Source organism: Chelonoidis abingdonii, chromosome 3 (assembly GCF_003597395.2).
Source record: "Chelonoidis abingdonii isolate Lonesome George chromosome 3, CheloAbing_2.0, whole genome shotgun sequence".
NCBI lineage: Eukaryota > Metazoa > Chordata > Testudines > Testudinidae > Chelonoidis > Chelonoidis abingdonii.
In genome coordinates this window covers 640,580-662,838 of record NC_133771.1, presented here as the reverse complement: position 1 = coordinate 662,838, position 22,259 = coordinate 640,580, and the positions used below count along the sequence as shown (strand labels likewise).

The 22,259-nt window shown below is 49.2% G+C and overlaps 1 protein-coding gene across 1 annotated transcript in view; it reads left to right on the top strand.

Annotated features, from left to right (window-relative positions):
- The window catches only part of NRBP1 (nuclear receptor binding protein 1), an 85,413-nt gene that overhangs the window by 53,039 nt on the left and 10,115 nt on the right, over positions 1–22,259 (top strand). Inside the window, exons 8-12 of the mRNA XM_032775205.2 lie at positions 9,215–9,298; positions 9,611–9,669; positions 17,979–18,077; positions 18,211–18,343; positions 18,610–18,712. Of these exons, the coding sequence (XP_032631096.2) occupies positions 9,215–9,298; positions 9,611–9,669; positions 17,979–18,077; positions 18,211–18,343; positions 18,610–18,712 (478 nt within the window). The remainder of the gene's footprint in view (positions 1–9,214; positions 9,299–9,610; positions 9,670–17,978; positions 18,078–18,210; positions 18,344–18,609; positions 18,713–22,259) is intronic.

Here is a 22,259-nt window from a genome sequence, read left to right as displayed (position 1 = left end):
TTTTAAACCTGCTGCTTATTAATGTCATTGGATGACCCCTAATTTGTATATTAGGTGAAGGAGTTGTCAGCGTCTCTTTCCCACTTTGAACTTTAGCGTCCAGAAAGTGGGGACCTGCATGTACTCCTCTAAACTTAATTCCTAGCTTAGATCTGATAGCGCTGCCACCAACCAGAGATTTCAGTGTCTGGTGCACTCCTTGTCTCCCCTAAAACCTTCCCTGGGGAGACCAAGACCCCAAACCCCTTGGGGAAAAAAAACCATTCCCCTACCTTTCCCCTCCCAGATTTTCCCCTCCCTGGGTTACCCTGAGAGATTACTGTGATTCAAACTCCTTGAATCTTAAAACAGAGAGAAATTCACCTTCCCCCCTTTTCCTCCTTCCCCCCCCCCGGTGAGTTCAGACCCAGTCCCTTGGTCTTACACAAGAAAAAAAAATCATCAGGTTCTTAAAAAGAAAAGCTTTTAATTAAAGAAAGAAAAGTAAAAATTATCTCTGTAAAATCAAGATGGAAAATGTTTACAGGGTCTCAGCTTTACATAGACCAGAGGGACTCCCCCCCCTAGCCTAAGTATAAGTTACAGCAAACAGAGTAAAATATCCTTCCAGCAAAATACACATTTGCAAATAAAGAAACAAACAAAAGACTATTCCGCCTTCTAGCTATTACTTACTATTTTGAAACATGGAAGACTGTTTCAGAAAGATTGGAGGAACCTCGTTGCATGTCTGGCCTCTCTTAGCCCCAAGAGAGAACAAAGAACAACCCAAAAAGCACAAAACAAAGGCTTCCCTCCACCAAGATTTGAAAGTATCTTGTCCCCCGATTGGTCCTTTGGTCAGGTGTCAGCCAGGTTCACTGAGCTTGTTAACCCTTTACAGGTAAAAGAGACATTAACCCTTAACTATCTGTTTATGACAGGGGTAAATGACACTTATTCACTTTCTCCGCACCAGTCATGATTTTATTAGACATCTGTCATATCCCCTCTTAGACATCTTTTCCAAGCTGAACAGCTTGTCTTTTTTTAATCTTTCCTTATATGGACACAGTTCCATACCCCTAATCATTTTTGTAGTCTTTCTCTATACCATAGCAAATTCTAATATCTCTTTTGAGACGAGGTGACCAAAAGTGAACATAGTATTCAACCTATGGGCATATTTGGATTTCTATAGTGGCATTATATTTTCTGTTGTCTTATCTATCCCTTTCCTAATGGTTCCTAACATAGTTAGCTTTTTTGACTGCTGCTGCTGCACATTGAACAGTTTTCAGAGAACTGTTCGGGTGCCTCCAAGAATTTTTTCTTGAGTGGTAACAGCTAATTTATACCCTGTCATTTTTTTTATGTGTAGATGGGATTATCTTTTCCAAAATGCATTCCTTCATATTTATCAACATTGAATTACATCTAGTATTCAGTTGCCTAGTCATCTAGTTTAGTGAGTTCCCTTTGTGACTCTTTGCAGAGGGGTTTGGGCTTACCTGTCTTGAGTAATTTTGTATTCTCTGAAAATGTTGCCACCTCACTATTCACTCTCTTTTCCAGGTCATTTATGAATATGTTGAATGGAACTGGTCCCAATACAGATCCTTGGGGAACCCCACTATTGCTCTCTCTCCACTGTGAAAACTGACTGTTCATTTCTACCTTTTTGTTTCTTACATTTTAACCAGTTACTGATCCAGGAGGGGACCATCCCTCGTGTTTCTGTCTACTTACTTTTCTTAAGAGCCCTTGGTGAGGGACCTTGTCAAAGGCTTTCTGAAAGTCCCAAATTACACTGTCCACTGGATCACCCTTGTCTACGTGCTTGTTGACTCCCTCAGAGATTTCTAATAGATTGATGAGGGATGATTTCCCTTTACAAAAGCCGTGTTGACTCTTCCCTAACATATTGTGTACATCAGAGGTAGGCAGCCTGTGGCACGCAAGCTGGTTTTCAGTGGCACTCGCATTGCCCAGGTCCTGGCCACCAATCCAAAGGGGATCTACATTTTAATTTAATTTTAAATGAAGCTTCTTAAACATTTTAAAAACCTTATTTACTTTACATACAACAATAGTTTAGTTATATTATAGACTTATGGAAAGAGACCTTCTAAAAACGTTAAAATGTATTACTGGCACACACAATCTTAAATTAGAGTGAATAAATGAACACTCGGCATACCACTTCTGAAAAGTTGCCGACCCCTGGTGTACATCTGTGTGTCAAATAATGCTGTTCTTTACTGTTGTTTCAACTAATTTGCCTGATACTGAAGTTAGGCTTACTGACTTGTAATTGCCAGGATCACTTCTGGAGTCCTTTTTAAAAATTGATGTTATATTAGCCATCCATCAGTAATCTGGTACAGAGGCCGACTTAAGTGATAGGTCAGACACCACAGTTCTGCAATTTCATTTTTGAGTTCCCTCAAAATTCTTCAGTGAATTCCATCTGGTCCTGGTGACTTGTTACTGTTATCAGTTTGTTACAAAACCACCTCTTGACACCTCAACCTGGGAGAGTTTTTCCATTTTTTTAATCTAAAAAGAATGGTTTGAGTGTGGGCATCTCCCCCGCATTTTCTGCAGTGAAGACCAATGCAAGGAATTCATGTAGCTGCTCCACAATGGCCGTGTCTCCCTTGAGTGCTACTTTAGCAGCTTGATTGGCTGGTGGCCCCAGTAACTTTTTTTAAGCAGGCTTCCTGCTTCTGATGTAATTAAAAAAAATTGCTCTTCGGTTTTTCTCTTCAGGTAACTGTTCTTCAAATTCTTTCTTGCTCTACTTTTACTCTTGACTTGCCAGAGTTTATGCTCCTTTCTGTCTTCCTCCCTAGATTTGACTTCCAGTTTTTAAATAATGTGTTTTTGCCTCTAACTGCCTCTTCTACTCTATTTAGCGATGGTAACTTGGTTTTGAGGCATACGTTTAGTTTGAGCCTCATGATGTTTTTAAATAGCTTTCATGCAGCTTGCAGGCATTTCAACCTTGTAACTGTTCCTTTTAACTTATGTTTAACTAGTTTCCTCAGTTGTGTGGTTCCTGTTTTTCATGTTAAATGCTACTGTGGTATGTTTTTGGCATTTCCCCCCTACACAGATGTTAATTTCCCCCCTGCACTGTCCTAGGCAGTCTTCTGCTCCAACACCCAGTCTGTGCCGCTTCCCTCACTGGCTGGTAGGGGAACCCTGACCTGCCCTCTACTCCTGGTTCCAGTCCATGGACCCTACATCTATCAACTGTGGTCTGCCTGATCTCTGACCATGTTGCTCTTTCCCTGAACTCCTTCCTACGGCTTCTGGCTTTCCCCTTTCTGGGCTCAGCAGCCCAAATTCCCCCCTCCCAGGAAGTAATTGCAGACTGCTTAACTCCACAGCCCTCAACACACCTTCCTTCTCCCAGGGAGTGACTGCAGACTACTTCTCTGCAGTTCCTTTCTGCTGCCAACTTCCTGGCTTTATACCAGCCCCACGTGTTCCTTCTCAACTGGGTTCCATCATCAATCACCCTTTTAATTCTTGGCTCTGCCCCAGGTGCAGCCTTTCAGATTAATTGATCTAATTTAACCTGCTTTACCTTGTGGGGGGTGAACACCCCATCACAGTACCCATTTGGAGCTTGTGGTCACTACATCGATCTGCCCAGTTGCATACTCAAGACGTGTTTTCACTGCACGGTTAACCTGGACCTTTAGCTGTGTTTAGCCCAACTCCCACCCCCATCCACACAGAAAAACCTCTGCTCCAGCTTTGGAGGTGCTTAAAGTCACAGTAAGAGGGCCTGAGACTTAAGGCCTTGTAGCTGAGGCCTGGGCTAAAGAAGTGGTCAAAACTTTGCTGATGTAAAGCAAAGTCAGGTTATGAGCGCTGCAGGGCCTACTCACAGTCTGGCAAGAACAGGGCTGATACTGCAGAAATGCACATTCCTAAGAAGTACTAGACACAGAGCACTTGCGCAAATGTCTTCCAGAAGGGTGGTACATGAACACCTCACTATCAGGCATTCCCTACAGAGAACAGGAACATGCTGACCCATCCTAAAGATAAGGTCAAGAGGACAGTGTGATGGATAGAGATGTACAAGGTGATGGGTGGTAACTGGCTACATCAAAGGGTTTCAACTAACTACGTCAAAGGGGCAGTACGTACTGTTTGTATTGATGTATAATATGGAACCTCAAAGGGAGTGTCTGGCCAGCCTGGCGGGGAATGGAAAAACCAGCCGTTCACTGAGCTGCGTCCATTGTTTTGGGCATATGTGTTTTAATATCCTGAGTCTGCCAGGTGCTGTTACTGTGCTTCGTCGACAATAAACCTGGCTGGGTGCCTTCGCTCCTTAATGGACCTTGTGATCATTGGGTGGTTCACTGCTATGCCAACTGTCTGCGCAGAGTTGAGACAGCACACGGAGAACACTCACACAGCCAAACATCTGAGAACACACGCTGCCTGGTGTGGAAAGAACCTGATGCTCTCCAGTCTTTGGAAATAAGGAATTTCCCTGTGCAGAACTGGATTGTTCTTTGCAGTCACGGTCTCTGTTCAGGCAGAGACTTGGTAGTAGGGGGCTCATTTGACTACTTCTGTGCAGTGCCTTAGCCTGCCCTTGTGAAACAGACCTCTGTGAAAGCTGCAGGGACACTGCCTGGAACTAGATGTGTCCTTTGCTGTGACGTTGATTGGCAGCTAGGCTGATGCCTGTTTGGTGATGGTGTACTGACAACAGTGAGTACGTGACCTTGCACTGCTCTCCGCCTGTTGGGGAGAGGGGTTGTTAGTGTTGGTAAGTTTCCCTGGAGTACTGTGTGCGGGAGGAAGCTGTTTATAGCTGGAATGGAAGCAGCTGGAGTGTTGCTAGAGAGATCCCTGTTGTTTCAGTCCTTCCTTCTGCTCCAGAGTCTCTGTTCTGGCAGGAACACTCTGGTTTGGTCTGCCCCTGCTCCTCTGTGCATCCCCTTGGGCGTACTGCTCCACAGGAGAAGCCGCTTTGCTTTCTCTCGAGAGAGATTTAGGGAGCCCAGGAGTTGCCGGTATGGCTCAGGTCCGTAATCCATACCATCGAGTGGCCTGAGCCAGGTGCTCTAAAGAGAAGTGTAAGAAACCTTCTAATCCCTGGTAGTTACAGATTAGTTTAACCCCCAGAGCAGGAGGTTTAATCTCCCTTCCAGAACTCTTGTTAATTATGAAAATGCTGGATATTCTTGTGACCCAGGCAAATGTCCAGTTCCTCTTTAAATCTTGGTAGCTTCAAGTTTTTTCCCCTCTCCTGCTGGTAATAGCTCACCTTAACTGATCACTGTCACTAGTGTGTGTATGGTAGCACTCACTGTTTCATGGTGTGTGTGTGTGTGTAAATCTTCCTATTGTATTTTCCGCTGCATCCATCCAATGAAGTGGGTTTTAGCCCACGAAAGCTTAGGCCCAAAATAATTTGTTAGCCTCTAAGGTGCTACAAGTACTCCTTGTTCTTGTAGCAGAGTTTCACAAACTAATTACACATTGTGTGAAAAAGTACTTGCTCATCAGTTTTGAAATTCCGACCTATCTTAATTTCATTGAATGTCCGTGGGGTTTTGTTATGAACCAGGGAGAATAGATTCTCCTGACCTCCCTTCTCTAGACTGTTCATTATTTTAACCTTCTATCATGTTCTATTGCATTTCTTTCTCTCACGCTCTCCAAAGCAGTTTCCCAAGTCCTTGATCATTCTCGTCACCCTTCTCTGAACCCCCTCTAATTCTGCAGCGCCCTTGGGGATAGGGTGACTAGACGTCCCGATTTTTATCCAGACTGTCCCGATATTTGCTTGTTTGTCCCGCGTCCCGACCAATGTTAAGTCAGGATACTGGATAAACAAGCAAAGGCTCCGGAGCCCGGAAGGGCTTGTGCCCTCCCCCGCCCTGACTCTGCTCCCTCCTTTCCCCCATTGGATCCTTCCCCAAATCCCCGCGCCCATCCCTACCCCCTCACTGCCCCATTGGCTCCCTCCCCAAATCTCCGCCTCTTGCCAAGCATGCCATGCCCAGGAGACGCAGGGGAGCGCGGGGCTAGGGTGAGGTGCGAGTCCGGCCTGGCCCTGAGCAGGCAGGACTTGGGCGCGGTACCTGGAGGGAGAATAAGGGGGCGGGCTGCAGGGCCAGGCGGCGGCTGTTCTCCCCACCTGGGCAGCAGGACTCGGGAGCAGCCACTGCTGCAGTTCCCACTGCTGCGGGGGAAGGAAGTGGCCAAGCGTGTGGCGCTCGGTGGCTGCAGCTTTGTTGCCCGAGACCGAACCTGCCGAGCCTGGGCCTGCTGTGGGGACCCAGACCCTGGCCAGTCGCGTCTGGGCTGGCTGCCTAGCTGGTGCAATCCCGCGGCGGAAGCATTGGCAGCCCAGCTCTGTTCCCCTGTGAAACCTGAGCGGGATGCGGGGGGCGGCTGGGGCCTGCTGCCCATGGGATTGCACCAGCTGGGCAGCCAGCCCAGACGTGACTGGCCAGGGGCTGGGCGCAGCGTGCGCGCTGGGTCCCCGCAGCAGGCCTGGGCTCGGGGGGGTTCATGGGCGCCAGAGCCGCAGCCACCAAGCTTGGCCAGCGGCTGCTTCCTCCCCCCGCGGCAGTGGGAGCTGCAGCAGTGGCTGCTCCCGAGTCCCGCTGCCCAGGTGGGGAGAACAGCCGCCGCCTGGCCTCGCAGGCCACCGCCTACTCTCCCTCCATGTACCGCGCCCGAGTCCTGCCTGCTCGGGGCCAGGCCAGACTCACTCTCACCCCGGCCCCACGCTCCCCTGAGTCTTCTGGGCCTCCCTCCAGTGCTTGCGGAGGGAGGAGGAATCGGGGGTGGGGGATTTTTTTTGTTCTGCTGCCATTTTTTCCCCTCTGTCTCCCTCCCCCCCCACGTCCCAATATTTGACCTGGGTGATCTGGTCACCGTACTTGGGGATGACATGACCAGTCCTGCATGCAGTATACAGATGAGGCTGCACCACTGATTGCATGAAGGCAGGATATTTTGATGATATTCTCTATGCAATTCCCAATGCATTCTAATATGCCTGTTTTCTTGACTGCAACTGCGCATTGAGTTGTCTCCAGTGACGACGACCACCTCCTCCTGTTCTCTTGTTTCAGAGCTCTCTGTTCAGTCATAGAAAAACAGATATGGGAGATGGAAGCACCTTGTTAGGTCCTAGCCCCTGGGAGCCAGGAAGGATTGTCTCTACAGTCTGTTTTCCGAGGCTTTTCTGCAGCCCAAGTGACAGGGCTTTCTTGAGGCTGTGGACTAGCCTGAGCTCACTCAGCATGAAATTCCTTTTAATTTCTCCCTGTTATTCCTCTTTGTTCTATTCCAAATCTCTACCTTTTTGAAACAAGCACTGTGTGGAGTCTCCCATTCAAACAGGATTCTAGAAAGAGTAGCCAGCTGTGATTCATTTGGAAAGAGTAACTGAGGCAGATTCACTAGGCTTACTCCTGGGGGAATTCTGTTTCAAAAAGTTAAAAATTCTATGTATTTTATTTGTCAAAATAAGTCACTCCATTTTCAATTATTTTGATAATTCATTTCAAAATACCTATTAGCAAGTATATTTGTAACAATACAGACGACAGAAATGATTCTGGACATTTTTTGAGAAATAAATTCCTTAGCAGGCATATTGATACAGACCTTTGAGGAATAGTTCAATTAAACAAACTACTATACAGAAATGTATTTCCCGCACCCTTCAAAAACAGGGCAAAGATTTGGGGAGAGGGAAGTAATTGCTGGACAGGAGCCTGGGAGCAAACCTGGAGGGTTGTTGGGTATGGGTGGAAGAAGAATGGAACAGGTTTTTTTGGGGTGTGGGGATTGTTATGGAGTTTCCCCCATGCAGACCTGGCTGATCCCAGCCTCTCCCATTCAGTCAGCTACATTTGCCCCGTCCCCATGTGTCGCTCCACACCCACTCCCATACAGCCCCTGTCCCAGTCCATTCCTGCCAGTAGCCCTTCTGAACCCCAGTCTGTGACTCTCCCAGCAGCACTGTGTGCCCTGCTCAGTGTATCCCCCCATATCTCATGCCTCCTCACTTGGCCCCACGGGCATGGTGCTGTGAGGGATGCAGACTCTGACCCCTCCCTATTGGCTGCTGACTGCTACACCTGGTGAGCTGGCTGTCCTCTGTTCTGGCACCACAGCAGCACCTACTGGCCAAAAGGCATAACTGCAGAGCTTCTCTGGCAGAGTATTTTTTGCCAAGAGAAAACACAAATCTGCAGGGGATATGAATTCTGCACATGCACAGTGGCACCGAATTCTCCCCCAAGGGAGAACATTCTGAGTTAAGTGTCACTGCTTTGTAGATTGTGGGTGGGAGGGTGTGGATGCCCTGTCTGAAGGAGTTGAAGTAGTATTGGGAACACTTTGGTGCAGGAGTGGCTGTGCTCCAGGGAGGGGTGAGTGCTAGAAAGGAGGGAACCCGTGTGTTCTCTACTTACCTTGCTTTTTCTAATGTTAAGACTGCTGTTTCTTCTTGGAAACTTGTCTATAGTTCCCTAATGGAGCGAGTTGTCCCAGGAACTTATCCCCTCCCCTCAGTAGCCCATGTGCTCATGCTGCTCTGCTTGCCCTCACTGTTGGGTTTGGTGCCATCTTGCTGCTGCCGGTAGGCTGAGTGCTCCTGGCAGAGGCCTCCTGCAGACATGAGCCATAAGCAGAGGCACTGAGCTAGCTGGGCCTCCTCCATCAGGGTCTCTGTTCTCTGTACTGGTGGCTTTCGCGCTTGGCTCTGCGCTACTGAGAGACTCCTCTGAGCAGAGCAGAATCTGCACCAGCAACAACTTGTTGGCCATGGAACAAGTAGCCTCACTGCAGAGCTGTCAGTCTGTCTGAAACTCGGTGTCTCTGTAGCCAAGCCTCAAGTTGCTGAATGCTGTGGGTCTGAGCTGAGTCTTCAGGCTTGACTGTAAACTTGAAAGGCCTTTCTTAGGTGCTCCTTCCTCTGCAGGGGCCAGGGACTCCACAGGTGCTGTTTGAGCCCAGTACTAGGTCTCAGTGAGTGTGCAGCCAAGGGAACAGGGTAGAGAAACATTCCAGTGCCCCTCTGCTCTCCCGTGCATGGGGAAGGTGCACCCACCTCAGTGTGAGATGAGGGAGCTGGTGCCTGGGTCAGTATGGACAGCTGTGCCCTCCCCCGCAGCAACCTGGGGCCCAGCTGTTAAGGATTACTGTATTGTAAGCATCTGTGACTCTCTTCCAGTGGCACCAGACACCATCAACAACCATGTGAAGACGTGTCGTGAGGAGCAGAAGAACCTGCACTTCTTTGCCCCAGAGTATGGAGGTATAGTACAGCAGCACAATGCCCACAGGCCTCCGGTGTGGTACGGCTGGCTTGTGTCTTGCTAGTAACCAGTCTGTGGGCGGCTATTACCTGCATATCCCATGAGAGGCTGCAGCTAAGGGGAGCTAATTCTACTCCCCCTGGGCCTGCATGGCCTTGATCTGGAGCCACTGGGAGCCCTTGTCCCTAGAATAGCAGTGGAAGGGAGGTGGCTGCAGGATCTCACTGCCTGGTGTGGCGGCTCCTGGTGCTATAAGGTGCTGGAACTGTCCTGTTGGGAATTGATTGAGGAGCCTTGTTCCTGTGTTACAGAAGTCACCAATGTCACCACTGCTGTGGACATCTACTCCTTCGGGATGTGTGCGCTAGAGGTGAGTGGGCTGGGCTGCTCCCGTCTTAGCGGGAAGGGAGATGGCATGGGGGTGTGTTCTGGACAGGAGAGGGATGTCTGAATGAAACAAGAATCCTCTCTATTGGAGTTACTCTGTCCCCCAATCCCTCAGCAGCAGTTCAACCATTTCTGTCACCAAGCCCCATGCCCTCCCGCACTGCATCCTCCCACTGGCACTAACATGCTAGACAAGGATTTGGGCTGGTTGGGGCCTTTCCATCAGTGTCTGTCCCCTGTATTGGTCTGCCTTGGGTGGCTCCTCCCACTCCAAATGTAACAAGTGACCCATGGAACTCAGTGCCACAAGATAATGAGGCCAGAAGTTTAGTAAGAGTCAAAGGAGGAGGATGAATTTTTATGGAGGATCTGAACAACCACAATTTTGATGCAGTTTAATAAGGAATACGAAGCTTCCTGTTTCAGGGCATAAACCAGCTGAGATTACACAGAACTGGCCTTGGGCAGTTTATTCTATAATTGTCCATTTTGGGGCTTCTTTTCCCTAACTCTGAAGCAGCTGGTGCTGGCTACTCTTGGAGCCAGGAGATGGGGGTAGATGGAGCCCCGCTCTGATTTGGTCTGACCATTCCTATGCCCCCTGTGTTCACCAGGCATGAGCCAAGGAATTGAGAGTTCAGCAGAAAAAATATAATCTGCAGCTAGTTTCAAGAATCAGATGAGATAGAGAACTCTGCAGGACATCATGTAAGCCCCTGCAGCCTAACAGGAGGAGATGCAGGGAGGGGTCCAGACTAACACCACAAACTACCTCCTTAGATTCCAAGGGGTCTATGGTAATAAGGGATTCTCATTTGACCCTAACTAGTTGCCCATGATGGTATTTCTTAATGCATGGAGCCAGTGACAATGATACGGTAATTTGAAACCTGAGCCTGGGGAGCATGAAAATCGATAGTGGGAGTGACACATGGGGGCAAATAAATGCCCTGAAACAACAAAGCAGGCAGTCTTGTCAGGGAGCTGGAGAGGCCAGCCCCCAGCTGGAGACAAGAGGAAAGGAATGACTGTATAGTCTGCTCTGCAGAGCAGTACAATAGTACCCTTCCCAGCCTAGGATATGAAGGCTCTGGTGCGGGCATAGAAAGAACTGGACAGTACAGAAGACTTTGCAGTAGTTGGCAGACTTTCGCCTGCTCTCACAAGAAACCAAACAAAATGTGCATATGACTATTCCCCCATTCTTGTCCAGTGTCTCAAAGTGCCGCCTCTACGTGAGCAGCGTGTTTCCCTGAGGAGGAGTTCACTGATTGTCTCCTCCTGAGAAGAGCAGCAGTTTGTAACCTGGTTTGCTCACTGCAGAGGGGATCACGTTTTACTAGTCCTTATGTGCCAGGGCTGCAGTTCTCTGCCTGATGAGCTGTGCTCTTGGCAGAGGGAAGATCAGCTGCTTTGGAGACACTTTAATCTATCATGCAAACATTTGTCATTGGAAATGGCTGAGGTGACTTCAGTGAACGCTACCTGGGCTGCAGTTGAGTTAATTTTGGTGGCATCAATGAGACCAGAGAGTCACAGGTGTTAGACCTGGTTTGGAGTTTTGGAGGTCTCTGTGCTCTTAGTCTAGAACAGTGGTCCCCAAACTGTGGGGTGCACCCTCCCCCCCCAAGGGGGTTGCAGAGGAACATTTGGAGAGGTGTGTGCTGGGGCCGGGCCAGCCTCCACAGGGGACAGGAAGGGAGCACTTGCCCCCAGACCAGCTCCACCTGCAGCCTCGCTCCTTCCTCATCCCCATTCAGCCCCCAATCCTGCTTTGCCTCCAGGCCCAACTCTGCCCTTGCTCCCTCTCCGACCCCAGCTGCAGCCTGGCTCTGCCCTCGCTCTCTCTCCGACCTCAACTGCAGTCTGGCTCTGGCTCTGCCCCCAGCCCAAGCTCTGCTGCTGAGACAGCCTTGGCAGTGCAGTAATGGGATGAGGAGAGGGGGAGGCCTGGACAGATTCTGTTACGGGTAAGAGGGAACAACTGGAAAAGTCTGAGCACTGCTGCACTAGAACATTCATGCCAAAGTTGGAAGTTTATTGATTAGGGGAGATGGGGGGAAAAGAATCAAACAGGGCATTTTGAATTGAAATTGTTATGCAAAACAAACCTCATCAGAACTGATCAGCCCCTCTTTCAGAGAGGAGATTGGAGAGGCAGTCCTTAGTGGAGAAGAAAGGGTTAGTGCTGTTGAATTGTCTGTTGTGAGTGGCTGTAACTTTTCCGGCCTTGTTGTACAGACAAAACTACACAGGATCTTTTCAGGGGGCAAGACAAAGATGCCATATTTATAACAATCATTGTAATCCTTTTACACACACACATAGCCACCCACACCCCCATTAGATGTTCTGCAGCTGCTGCATAGTTACTAGTCCTGAAGATAGCTTGAGTTCGTGTCTTCGTTGCTTGTAGCAGCTAACTAGCCAGGAAAGCCGGGCACAGTCTCTGTTGGGCATGCACCTATTCCCTTCCATGTTGGCAGCAGAATGTTACCCTCCAAAGTTTTCCATCTCAACCATCCTTTTTGTAAACTTTAGTTTGAATCCAGAGTCTATTGGTCTTGCTGTGTCAAGCTGCCTCTGGGTTTGGTGATGGATCACCCGTCAATTACAGATGTGACTTTCAGCCTTGGACCTGGCTTTGATCTTCCTTCTATTGTACGTTTTCTTTTTAGGGTGGACTCTTCTTACTTTGTTAGGGCTCTTGTCTGCATCTTCAGCCGTTGGTGTTTGAACTCTATTTCATCAGGACAGACTGGGGCTGGAGGTTGATTCCATCATCCATACATACCTCAGGCACACACCAAACTGAAACGTAATAAATAGAAAATATCAAGTTGAAGGACCTCAGAGGTTTGCTACGTACACCCCTGCCAAAGCAGACCAATCCAAACAAATCATCCCAGCCAGGACTTTGTCCAAGCCGACCTCAAAAACCTCTAAGGAAGGAGATTACATCCCACCTCCCACGAACCCCCATCCAGTCTCACCACTCCGAGTGAAAAAGTTTTTTCCAAATCTCAACTTAAACCTTCCCCACTGCAACCTGAGACCAATGTGTCCTGTTCTGTCATCTGCTACAGGAGAACAGTCTAGACCATCCTCTTTGAACCCCCTTTCAGGTAGTGAAAGCCAGTCTAATCAAATCCCCCACATCCTCCTCCGCAGACTAAACAATCCATTCCCCACTTTCCCTCATAGGTCATGTGCTCCAGCCCTAATCATTTGGTGCCGCTCTGCTGGACTCTTTTTTCCAATGTTTCACACATCTTTAGTGTGGGCCAAAAACTGGACACAGTACCTCAGTGAGCCTACCAATGTCGAGTAGAAGGTGAAAGACACATCCCTCGACGCTTGCAGTGCCCCTAACTAACACCCAAAATGCTGTTAGCCTTCTGGCAACAAGCACACGTTGACTCAAGCCAAGCTTCCATCCACGTAACCCCTAGTCCTTCGCAGAACGCGCCTACCACTTGCCCTAGTTCTTAGCATGCTGGGATTCTCGTCCCTAGTCCAGGACTCTCACTTGTCCTGTTGAACCCACATGTTTCTTTGGCCTGAATCCGCTAATTTCAGCCCCTCGTACCATCCTCTAACGTCCACGTATCTACACCTCCCAGTAGTTCCACTGCATAACTGCTGAGGCAGTCCACGCCACCTCCAGAGATAATGAAGATATTGAACGAAACCGGCCCAAAGACCCTGGGGCAGTCTCGCTAAGAAACTCAGGCTGCCAAGCTTAGACATGGAGCCATGAATCACTATCCTGGCAGCCGACGATCTATCCACTTTCTATCCACTCTTATAGTCCATTCATCAGCTCATACTAAACTTTACTTGCGATATAGAATTCTGGAGACTGTATCAAAGAGCTTTGCAAAGCAAGAATAACACATCCACTGCTTCCCCTCATGTCCACAACCCATAGTCGCATAGAAGGCATAGTTAGTCAGCATACTTCGTCATAAATAGATGGTAAGGTTAAGTTTCTTTTAACCGAAAAGGTGAACAAAGGAACCAAACACCTGCACCAGGGACCAATCAAGTAAAAAAACTGGATGTTTAAAAGTCAGAGGAGGAATTGGGGCTCTGTGGTCTTGTTTTCTCCGGCTTAGGTGAAACATCTCTTTCTTCTACTCTCTAAGCTTCTTTTCTACTCCAAGCTTTCTTTCTACTCCTGACCAATGTGAGTACAAAGAGAAGCATTAGGAATGAATATACTATGTGTGAATGCTGGGAATTGGGATTTAAATTGCGTATTTTTGATCAGACGTATTCATGATATTTCTTATAAGCAATTATCCCGTGTATGATCTCGTAATGCAGTTTATTTAAGTCTATCTGAATTCTTTAATAAAGTTTTTTCTTTTTTTGAAACTGGTGAATTTCTTTTCCTAGTAGGCAAGGATAGAAATTCTCTATAGTTCTTTGTTCTTACTTTCACGTAATTGATCTAGGGGAAGGGGCAAACATTACATGTCTTGTGTTGACTTCTCTAATGCCCCAGGGCGGGAAAAAGCTACGGTGAAAGAGAGAGAGAATATCTGTTCCTTGTGCTTGAGGTTTGCCTCTCTTTGGGAAGGATGAGACCGGTTTCTTGTATGGTTAAATGAGATTACATCCAACTCCCTCAGGTTCCCCAGAGAGTAACGTCTGAGAGGGAGGGAAGGAATGAGGTATTCGTTGCCGGGTAAGTACTCAGGATCTCCTGGCTGGGCGGTATCGCCAGGGAGGTTGGGAATCAAAAGGGTCCCTCAAGCGAAAGTTGTGGGACCCCGAGGGCCAAAATCCCTGGAAAAACTTTGGGATTGGGTGAGCGGAGATAAGATCCAAGCTGTAATTACTAGGGAGTTTCATGCTACCCCCAATTTTGGCGCTAAGGTCCAGATTTTGGGACTAGAGGCTATCACAGCAGACTTGCCCTTGGGAATCTATGCGACTGTTCCTGAATCACTCCCCTTCCTCTAAGTCTTCAGAATTGATTCCTTGAGTACCTTGCACCATGGTTTTCCAAGACTGAGTAGCTGACCCTGGACTAGTTCCCGATCCTCCCTCCCTTTTTAAAGATGGCACTACAGCTTTCCAGTCACCGGGACCTCCCGTTCGCTCATGATTTCAAAAGATAATGGCCAATGGCTCGCATCACATCCTCCCTCTTTAGTACCCCTCGGAATGCAGCGCACCGGCTCCATGGACGTGCTCGCCAGGTCTTAAAATATCCGAACCTCTTTTTTCTTCACAGACGGGTGCACCTCTCCCCTATAACTGTGCTGCCCAGTGCAGCATCTGGGAGACTGACCTTGTTTTGGTGAAACAGCAAAAAAAGCATTGAAAGTACATTAGCTTTTCGACCTCTGTCACTAGGTCGCTCCCTCATTCCAGTAAGATGACTCACACACTTGCCTCGCTTGCACAACTAGATGACTCTTCTTGTTGTACCTAAGACCATCTGTTACCACTTATCTGCAACCCCAGCTCCAAGTTAGACGTTGGCCTTCCTTGAGTCCACTCCTGCAGGCCTGACAGTACTTATACTCCCTCCCTCGCATTCTCGCAATCTTCCACTTCTGTAAGGCTCTTTGCCTTGAAGATCAGCTAAGGATTGCACGTAAGCAAGCTGGTCGCGCTGCCAATACTAATCTCTCTACACAATCGGATGGTTGTCCTCGCAACCCTTCAATAAGGATTCTTTAAAACAGCCAACTCTTCTGGACTCCTTTCCCCCTCATTTATTTTCCTAGGGATCCTGCCCTATCAGCTCCGCGAGGAGTCAAAGTCCTGCTTTCTGTAAGTCCAGGCGTATCTCTGCGCCCCTTCCGTGTCAGGATCCGAACTTGACCATCTCATGGTCACTGCGCTCCCAGATTCCCACCCACTTTGCTTCCTCCCCTACTAACGCTCTCTGTTGAAGCATGCAATCAAGAAGAGCTCTGCCCCTAGTTGCTTCCCACAGCACTTGACCAAGGTACTGTCCCTACACTGCCAAAAACTTCCTGATTGTCTGTCACCGCTGTATGCCTCCATGCAATATCAGGTTAAAGTCCTCCATGAGAACCAACCGTGGATCTAGTAACTTTCGCTAGTTCCCGAAGAAAGCCATCCACCCATCCCCCTGATCTGGTGGTCTATAACTCCCACACGACATACCCTGTTCTCACACTTCTAAAACCTAATCCAGAGACTCTCAGGTTTTTCGGCAGTTCAACACCGGAGCCTGACAGTCTATACTGCCAACAATACAATGCAACTCCCCACCTTTCTGCCCTGCCTGCTCTCTCTGAACAGTTTATATCCATCCATGACAGTGCCAGTCATGTGAGTTATCCCACCAAGTCTCTGTATTCCCAATCACATCATATATTCCTTGACTGTGCCAGAACTGCCAGCTCTCCGCCTGTTTCCCAGGCTTTCTTGCATTTGTGTATAGGCACTTAAGATAAACTCGCGATTGTCCGCGCTTCCTTGGTCCGAGACAGGAGTCCTCCTCTCCTTGCCGCTCTCCTGCTTGTGCTTCCTCCCAATACCACATTTCCCCACTTTCCTCAGGCCTGGTCTCCTTCCCCGGTGAACCTAGTTAAAAAGTCTCTCACTAGGTAGGCCAGCCGCTTTGCAAGATGCTTCTCCCTCTCTTCATTAAGGAGGTAAGATTACAAGCAGGGTTGCAAAACTGAAGGTGAGGAAGCCTTACAAAATGGAATGGCATTTAAATGGGTTTGAATTACATATATGCAAACAGTGAACAGAAGTTACAATGTAGGCAAGTGTAGTTAATGGTGAGCAGAAGTTCCATTAATAAAGTGAACAATTAAAAACAATTTCATTCATCAGTTCTACAGCCTTTGACAAAACAGTCTGGCAGAAGAGATTAGAAAAGGAGTAGGAAATGCGGCTTTTTGTTAATCTTGGGATGCAAGGGCTTTGGTCAATCACAGACGTTCTGGGTTAGCAAGTCAGCCTCGACTTTGGACCCTAGCTCACCTCCCTGGTGTGTGACCCCAGGAGGCTGGTTGGGGGGGGTCCCGCTCCATCACTGTTGTGTCTCAGGCTGGGCAGAGGTGCATATGCCTCTTCATCCCACCATACCAAGGCTGTGCAGGTCATTGCTGGTGTGAAAAGCAGTGGGGGATGGAAAGAAGCACAGGAGAGTGGGGAAAACAGAGCAGGATCTCGTAACTATCAGTCTGGTGTCCTCACCGGTCTGGCCCTCCTGATGACTGAGGCTTCTCCAGCAGAGTCAGGCAGACTCTGGAGTGAAGCAGAGGCCTGTCAGCCTTTGCTCAAGGGAATCCCCCAGGAGTCTTTCGGGGAGTCACGTGGAGGAAAGAGGGCAATGGGCAGAATAGTGCATCCCATAGTTTCTCTCTCAGCTAGGTCCAATTTCCAATTTGGTCTATTCTGATTCTTCTCTCACGTTGGTTTCCAGTGATGCTTTTAACACAGTCCTTGGGTGGTGTCAGTTGAACTTTGTTTGGACTAATTCAGTCTCTGTCTTCTGTCTGGGCCTCCCTCCGTCCACGTTTGGGATAGGTGATTGTAACGCTTTGAGCTTTCACCCTCTTTCCAACACTGTGTTCAGGCTGCTAGACCCCGGTTATTACAACAGTTCTGTCTGTGTTTTGGGCTGCCATTGGAAGTGGATGGGGTAGCCTCAGGGGCTCTTTGAGGTTCCCTCTTTATTGTGGGTAGCAACACTGCTGAAGGCACTTTCTTAGATACCTTTCTGAGGGTATTGGGGAAATAGTCTTTCCAGCTTGTTCTGGGTCACTGGGAGCAGGGGTGATATTGGGAAACTTATGGCAGCAGTCCAGATGGCTCCTGAGAGAGTGCAGGGGTGGGACCATTCACTGCAGCCTGCTCAGTTACTCTCCTACAATTGGATCCAGTATTGCCAACCCCGAGAGCTCAAAAACCATGAGGAAGACCCCAGCAAATTCTGAGTTGGACTTCAGTCATGATTTAAAATAACAGTGGATGCTTTTATTTGCTTTCTGAGTCATTAGGTCATGTTAGAGTCCTGCTTTCAGGCTTGTCCCTATAACCATGAGGATTACTCGAGATTTCTTTAGGTGACACTTTTTTTTTTTAAATAATCACATGCCTCTAGGGGCTGGTGCTTTACAAGAAACACCAAATATCATCTGATCCAATTACAAGAGTTGGCAATATGGAGTTTCCCTCAGTTCTCTCCCTGCCCTGCCAATTCCGGGAATAACTCCCTCGGGCTGAACTCTGGTAGAGTGACTAGGCCACCTGGGCTCAGCTGGGCCTGACATTTCTTTCTGCTGGCAGATGGCAGTGCTGGAAATCCAGGGTAATGGCGAGTCATCCTATGTGCCCCAGGAGGCTATTAACAGTGCCATCCAGCTGCTGGAGGACCCCTTGCAGAGGGTGAGTACAAGGCAGTGTTAGGAATATGCCTGCTGACATGCAGGGCGCAGACTTGGCCCCCGCAACCTGGCTGCAGCACCCTCTTGGCTCTGTCGGATGTTCCTTCCTATGTCTGCGGCTTCTTGTCTTGCAGGAGTTCATTCAGAAGTGCCTGGAGCTGGACCCTGGGAAACGTCCCACTGCTCGGGAGCTCCTCTTCAACCAAGCTCTGTTCGAGGTGCCCTCCATGAAGTTACTGGCTGCTCACTGTATTGTTGGATACCAGCGTGAGTATGAGATCTAGGGCTTTCAGGAGACTCCAGCAGCTCACCACCCTACTGACGTCGCAACAATGGGAAGCTGGAAGCTTAGCCTTGAATGCCAGGCTTGGGGTGGCTGCACCACTTGAGTGTCTGTCCCCTGACAGTGCCTTGCCTGCTGCGAGAGCCATGTGGCTGTCTCAAAGCTGCATCCCGTGGTTTCCTGTAGCCCTCAGGCAAATTGGGCAGGGGTTAGGGCAGTGTGGGTGTAACCTCCTTCCTCTCTTGTGCAGATATGATTCCTGAAAACGCTCTAGAAGAAATGACCAAAAACATGGACATGAATGCAGTGCTAGCAGAGATCAGCCACACAGACAGGGAGGGAGTCAAGATGATGTGAGTACCCCTCTCTGCAGGAGAGCCAGCCTCCCATACTGCTGCTGTGAAGAGCAGGAGCTGCCCAGCACAGTATGATCTGTATAACTGTCGCACCTGGGAGCCCAGTCTTTGGCCAGAACCCCTCTGTGCCAGGCACTACAGACAGGCCCTGCCACCAAAAGCTTAGTGCCGCCATGTGAGGCTCCCAGACTGCTCTGGTAGGAGCTGACTCATTGTGTGGGGACGGCACAAAGAGCCTGGGAGTGAGAGGAAGCCAGCCTGGCTGTCTCCATGGGGGGGAAGGGGTGAGGGCTGCTGCTGCAGAGGAGGAGAAACTGGAGGAAGAACAGATGATGGGGGTGGAGGAGAGGCAGTTTTTGGCTGCTCTGGGTTGTCCTGATCCAAATGGGACTACCCAGAGCAGCCATTGTTCAGTGTTCCTGCACTGATCCAGGAAGGGGATATGGCTCCTGGAAGGCAGTGTCCCATGGGCTGGCCGGGAAGCAGGAGCGATAGAGTAGCTCCACGGACCTGCAGCCCAGTCTCCTCCCTGTCGGGCCAGGCTACCCCCAGAAGTCAGTGCTGAAGTTGGTGAACGCTTCAGGCCTGATCCTGAGCCACCTCTGTCTCGCTCACTGTACCCCAAGCCTTCAGAATCAGGGGAATTTACTGGGTAACCAGTGAAAGGCTCTCTTCTTTGCTGTCTACATTTTAAGGCTTCTCTCTGCAGCCATGCTAGTAAGAAACTTGTTTTTTTCTGAGCTGTCGCCAAGGTGGATCCCACTGTAGGTGCATATGCCCCTCATGCATGGGAGTGGAGTCTTGAGCAGCCGTGTCTGGGGCTGTGCGTGTGTCCTCTGCCGTGTCATGAGTCAGCACAAAGGGTGGAGCAGCCATGGCCTGTCCTCAACATGACAGTCAGATGGAATGTGGCAAGTGTCTGACCTGGGGGAGAGCCCCACCCTGGACAGGTGCTGTATGCAAGTCCTCCTCTAGGAACCACAAATCCAGTATTGCCCAGCCTGTGACTGTCACTTCCGGGTCTAGAGTGACGCATGCGGGCTGCTCTCTGGCAGGTTTAGCTTGAGTTGAGCATCCCTGGATATGTTCATCTCAATAGGGATCAGCCAATCAAAGGATGGAGGCAGGGTTTGGATCTTCCAGGTGGTGTGGTGGGTGCAAAGCAGCTTGTTCCAGTGCACCGGAGTGGGCGGAGAGGAGGGGGGGCAGACCCCGATAGCTTTTCTTCTTTGTCAATGTCCAGTTCCATGGGACTGTGAAGATTCCGACACAAGGTTGGGAGAAAAATTGGTTTTAAAGGAGAGTAATGGGTGGGATGTTTCCCAGCTGGCGTCTGGCTGCAACTGCTGGGAGCAGAGGGAGGGTTGAGGCTGCTCTGCCCTCTTGTCCTTGCACAGGGCGCATGGGCCCAAGGGACATGGCTATTTCAAATCTCCAGTCTCACCCGCAAGAAGTGCATGTACACCTACAATGGAATCCGCACTGACAACAAACACCTCGACAAACCACAGTTACTGTGGGGTAAGTAAACAAAAGGGAAAGCAATATTCTCACCTGATCACCTGGCTCCAGGAGCTGGGGCTGCAAGAGAACATGAAATATTGAGACAGGTGGCAACGCTGTTGGGGAGGGAGCGTCTGCTTCCTTTTGGAGAGGACCTCTGTCCCTTTTACCTTTAGAACACCGCCCTGGTGCTGCACAGGGCGCTGCTCTGGGCTCTTAAGCTACGTGTCGGACCTGGCTTATCATGTGGGGGTGATGGGAGGCAGGAGGGGCGGGGTTGGGTGGATGAGGGTCATAGCAATTTGTTTCTCCAGGCACTCAGCTGAGGCAGGTGCCCTGTGTGTGAGGAGGTGGTGGTGTGGTTTCTGAGGTTTCTGTAGCCATATAAAGCAGGAGGCTCTTGCTGCGTGCCTGGCCAGAGTGTGGAGTGTTCAGGAGGGCTGGGCAGTGCAACAAGTTAGGGGCTGTGAGCAGCTTTTCGTTCACAAGAGAGGTAGCACCTCTCAGCTCTGGGCTCTGCATTGTTGCTGGAGGGTCCAAGACTAAGCCCAGTCCTCAGCTCAGGGCACCAGGAATCCTTCTGCCAGAGGTGGAACAAGCTGGTGGGTCAGTTTCTCCTAACTGCTTTGTTTTATAACTAGTTTTACTCATTTTCATGCAGTAGTGGCTTCATTTCAGCATTTATCTCCTCTTGCTCTCCTGAGCTGGGGAGCTGAGGTTCTAACCCTGTGATGCAGCCTCTCTCTAGCAAGGTCCCTCCGTCCCCATCCCAGTAGTGCAGAGCCTTGCAAGCGTCAAGCAAAATCTGAGCATGCTATGAGCATCTTTTGAGGTGTTGCAGAGGGCGAGCTATGCTCTGCTTCCCCAAGCTACTGGCCCTCACTCTGCCACGGCATGGGCCTTTGAATCAGACTAGCATACCAGGGCGTCAGACCCTTGCCCAAAGCAGCTACTCTGTTGTGAGAGGCCTGCCCTGGAGCATCTGGATTCCCCAGGGGAGCAAAGCTCCTTGTAGCCTGCCCAGGGGTGTGTCTTTCAAGCTCCAGGTCCCAAAAAGACCGCTGCTGGAAAACTGAATCTAGTTCTGGTGCCCACAATTCAAGAAGTATGTAGTTAAATTGCAGAGGGGTCAGAGAAGAGTCACAAGACTGATTAAAGGATTAGAAAACATGCCTTACAGTGATAGACTCAAGGAGGTCGGTCTATTTAGCTCAGCAAAGAGAAGGTTTGAGGAGTGACTTGCTCAGTCTGTAAGTACTTACATGTGGAACACACACATTTATTAATGGGCCCTCTTGTCTAGCAGAGACAGGTCCAAAGAGTTACAATGGCCAGAAGTTGAAGCTAGAGAAAACTGGACTGGAAGTAAGATGTAAATTTTTAACAGAGGGTAATTTACTGTTGAAACAATTTACCAACAGTCATGGTGGATTCTCCATTACTGACCATTTCTAATCCAAGATTGGATGCTGTTCTAAAAGATTTTCTCTAGTTCAAGCAGGAATTGAGGGCAGTCCTATGACCATTGTCCTACAGGAGGTCAGACTAGATGAAGACAATAGTCCCTCTGCACTTATTTATGACAAAGGAAGTGTCCCCTTTTTAAAGCAGTGACTTGTATTGTTAATGAGCAGTTGGAGAAGGGTTAAATGCTGATTTTTACACCTTTACCTTTCCACCCCGAGGGAGCGTGTGCTGGGCCCCTCTCACAGGTAGTGCTCTGTATCAGGCTCACTCCCCCTCCCCTCCCTGGCCATGCAGAGAAGCCTGTGACTCCTGTGAAGCTCTTCCTCAGGTTGCAATGCATTGGGAATTGTACCTGCCCTGGCTTTCAGCCCATGGACCCTTCCTTTGCCAGGGAATATAAGAACGGCCATACTGAGTCAGACCAATAGTCCATCTAGCCCAATGTCCTGTCTCTGACAGTGGCTGGTGGCAGGTGCTTCAGAGGAAATGAACAGAACAGGGCAACTACTGAGTGGTTAATCTTATGTTGTCCAGTCCTAGCTTCTGACAGTCAGAAGCTAAGGGACCACCCAAA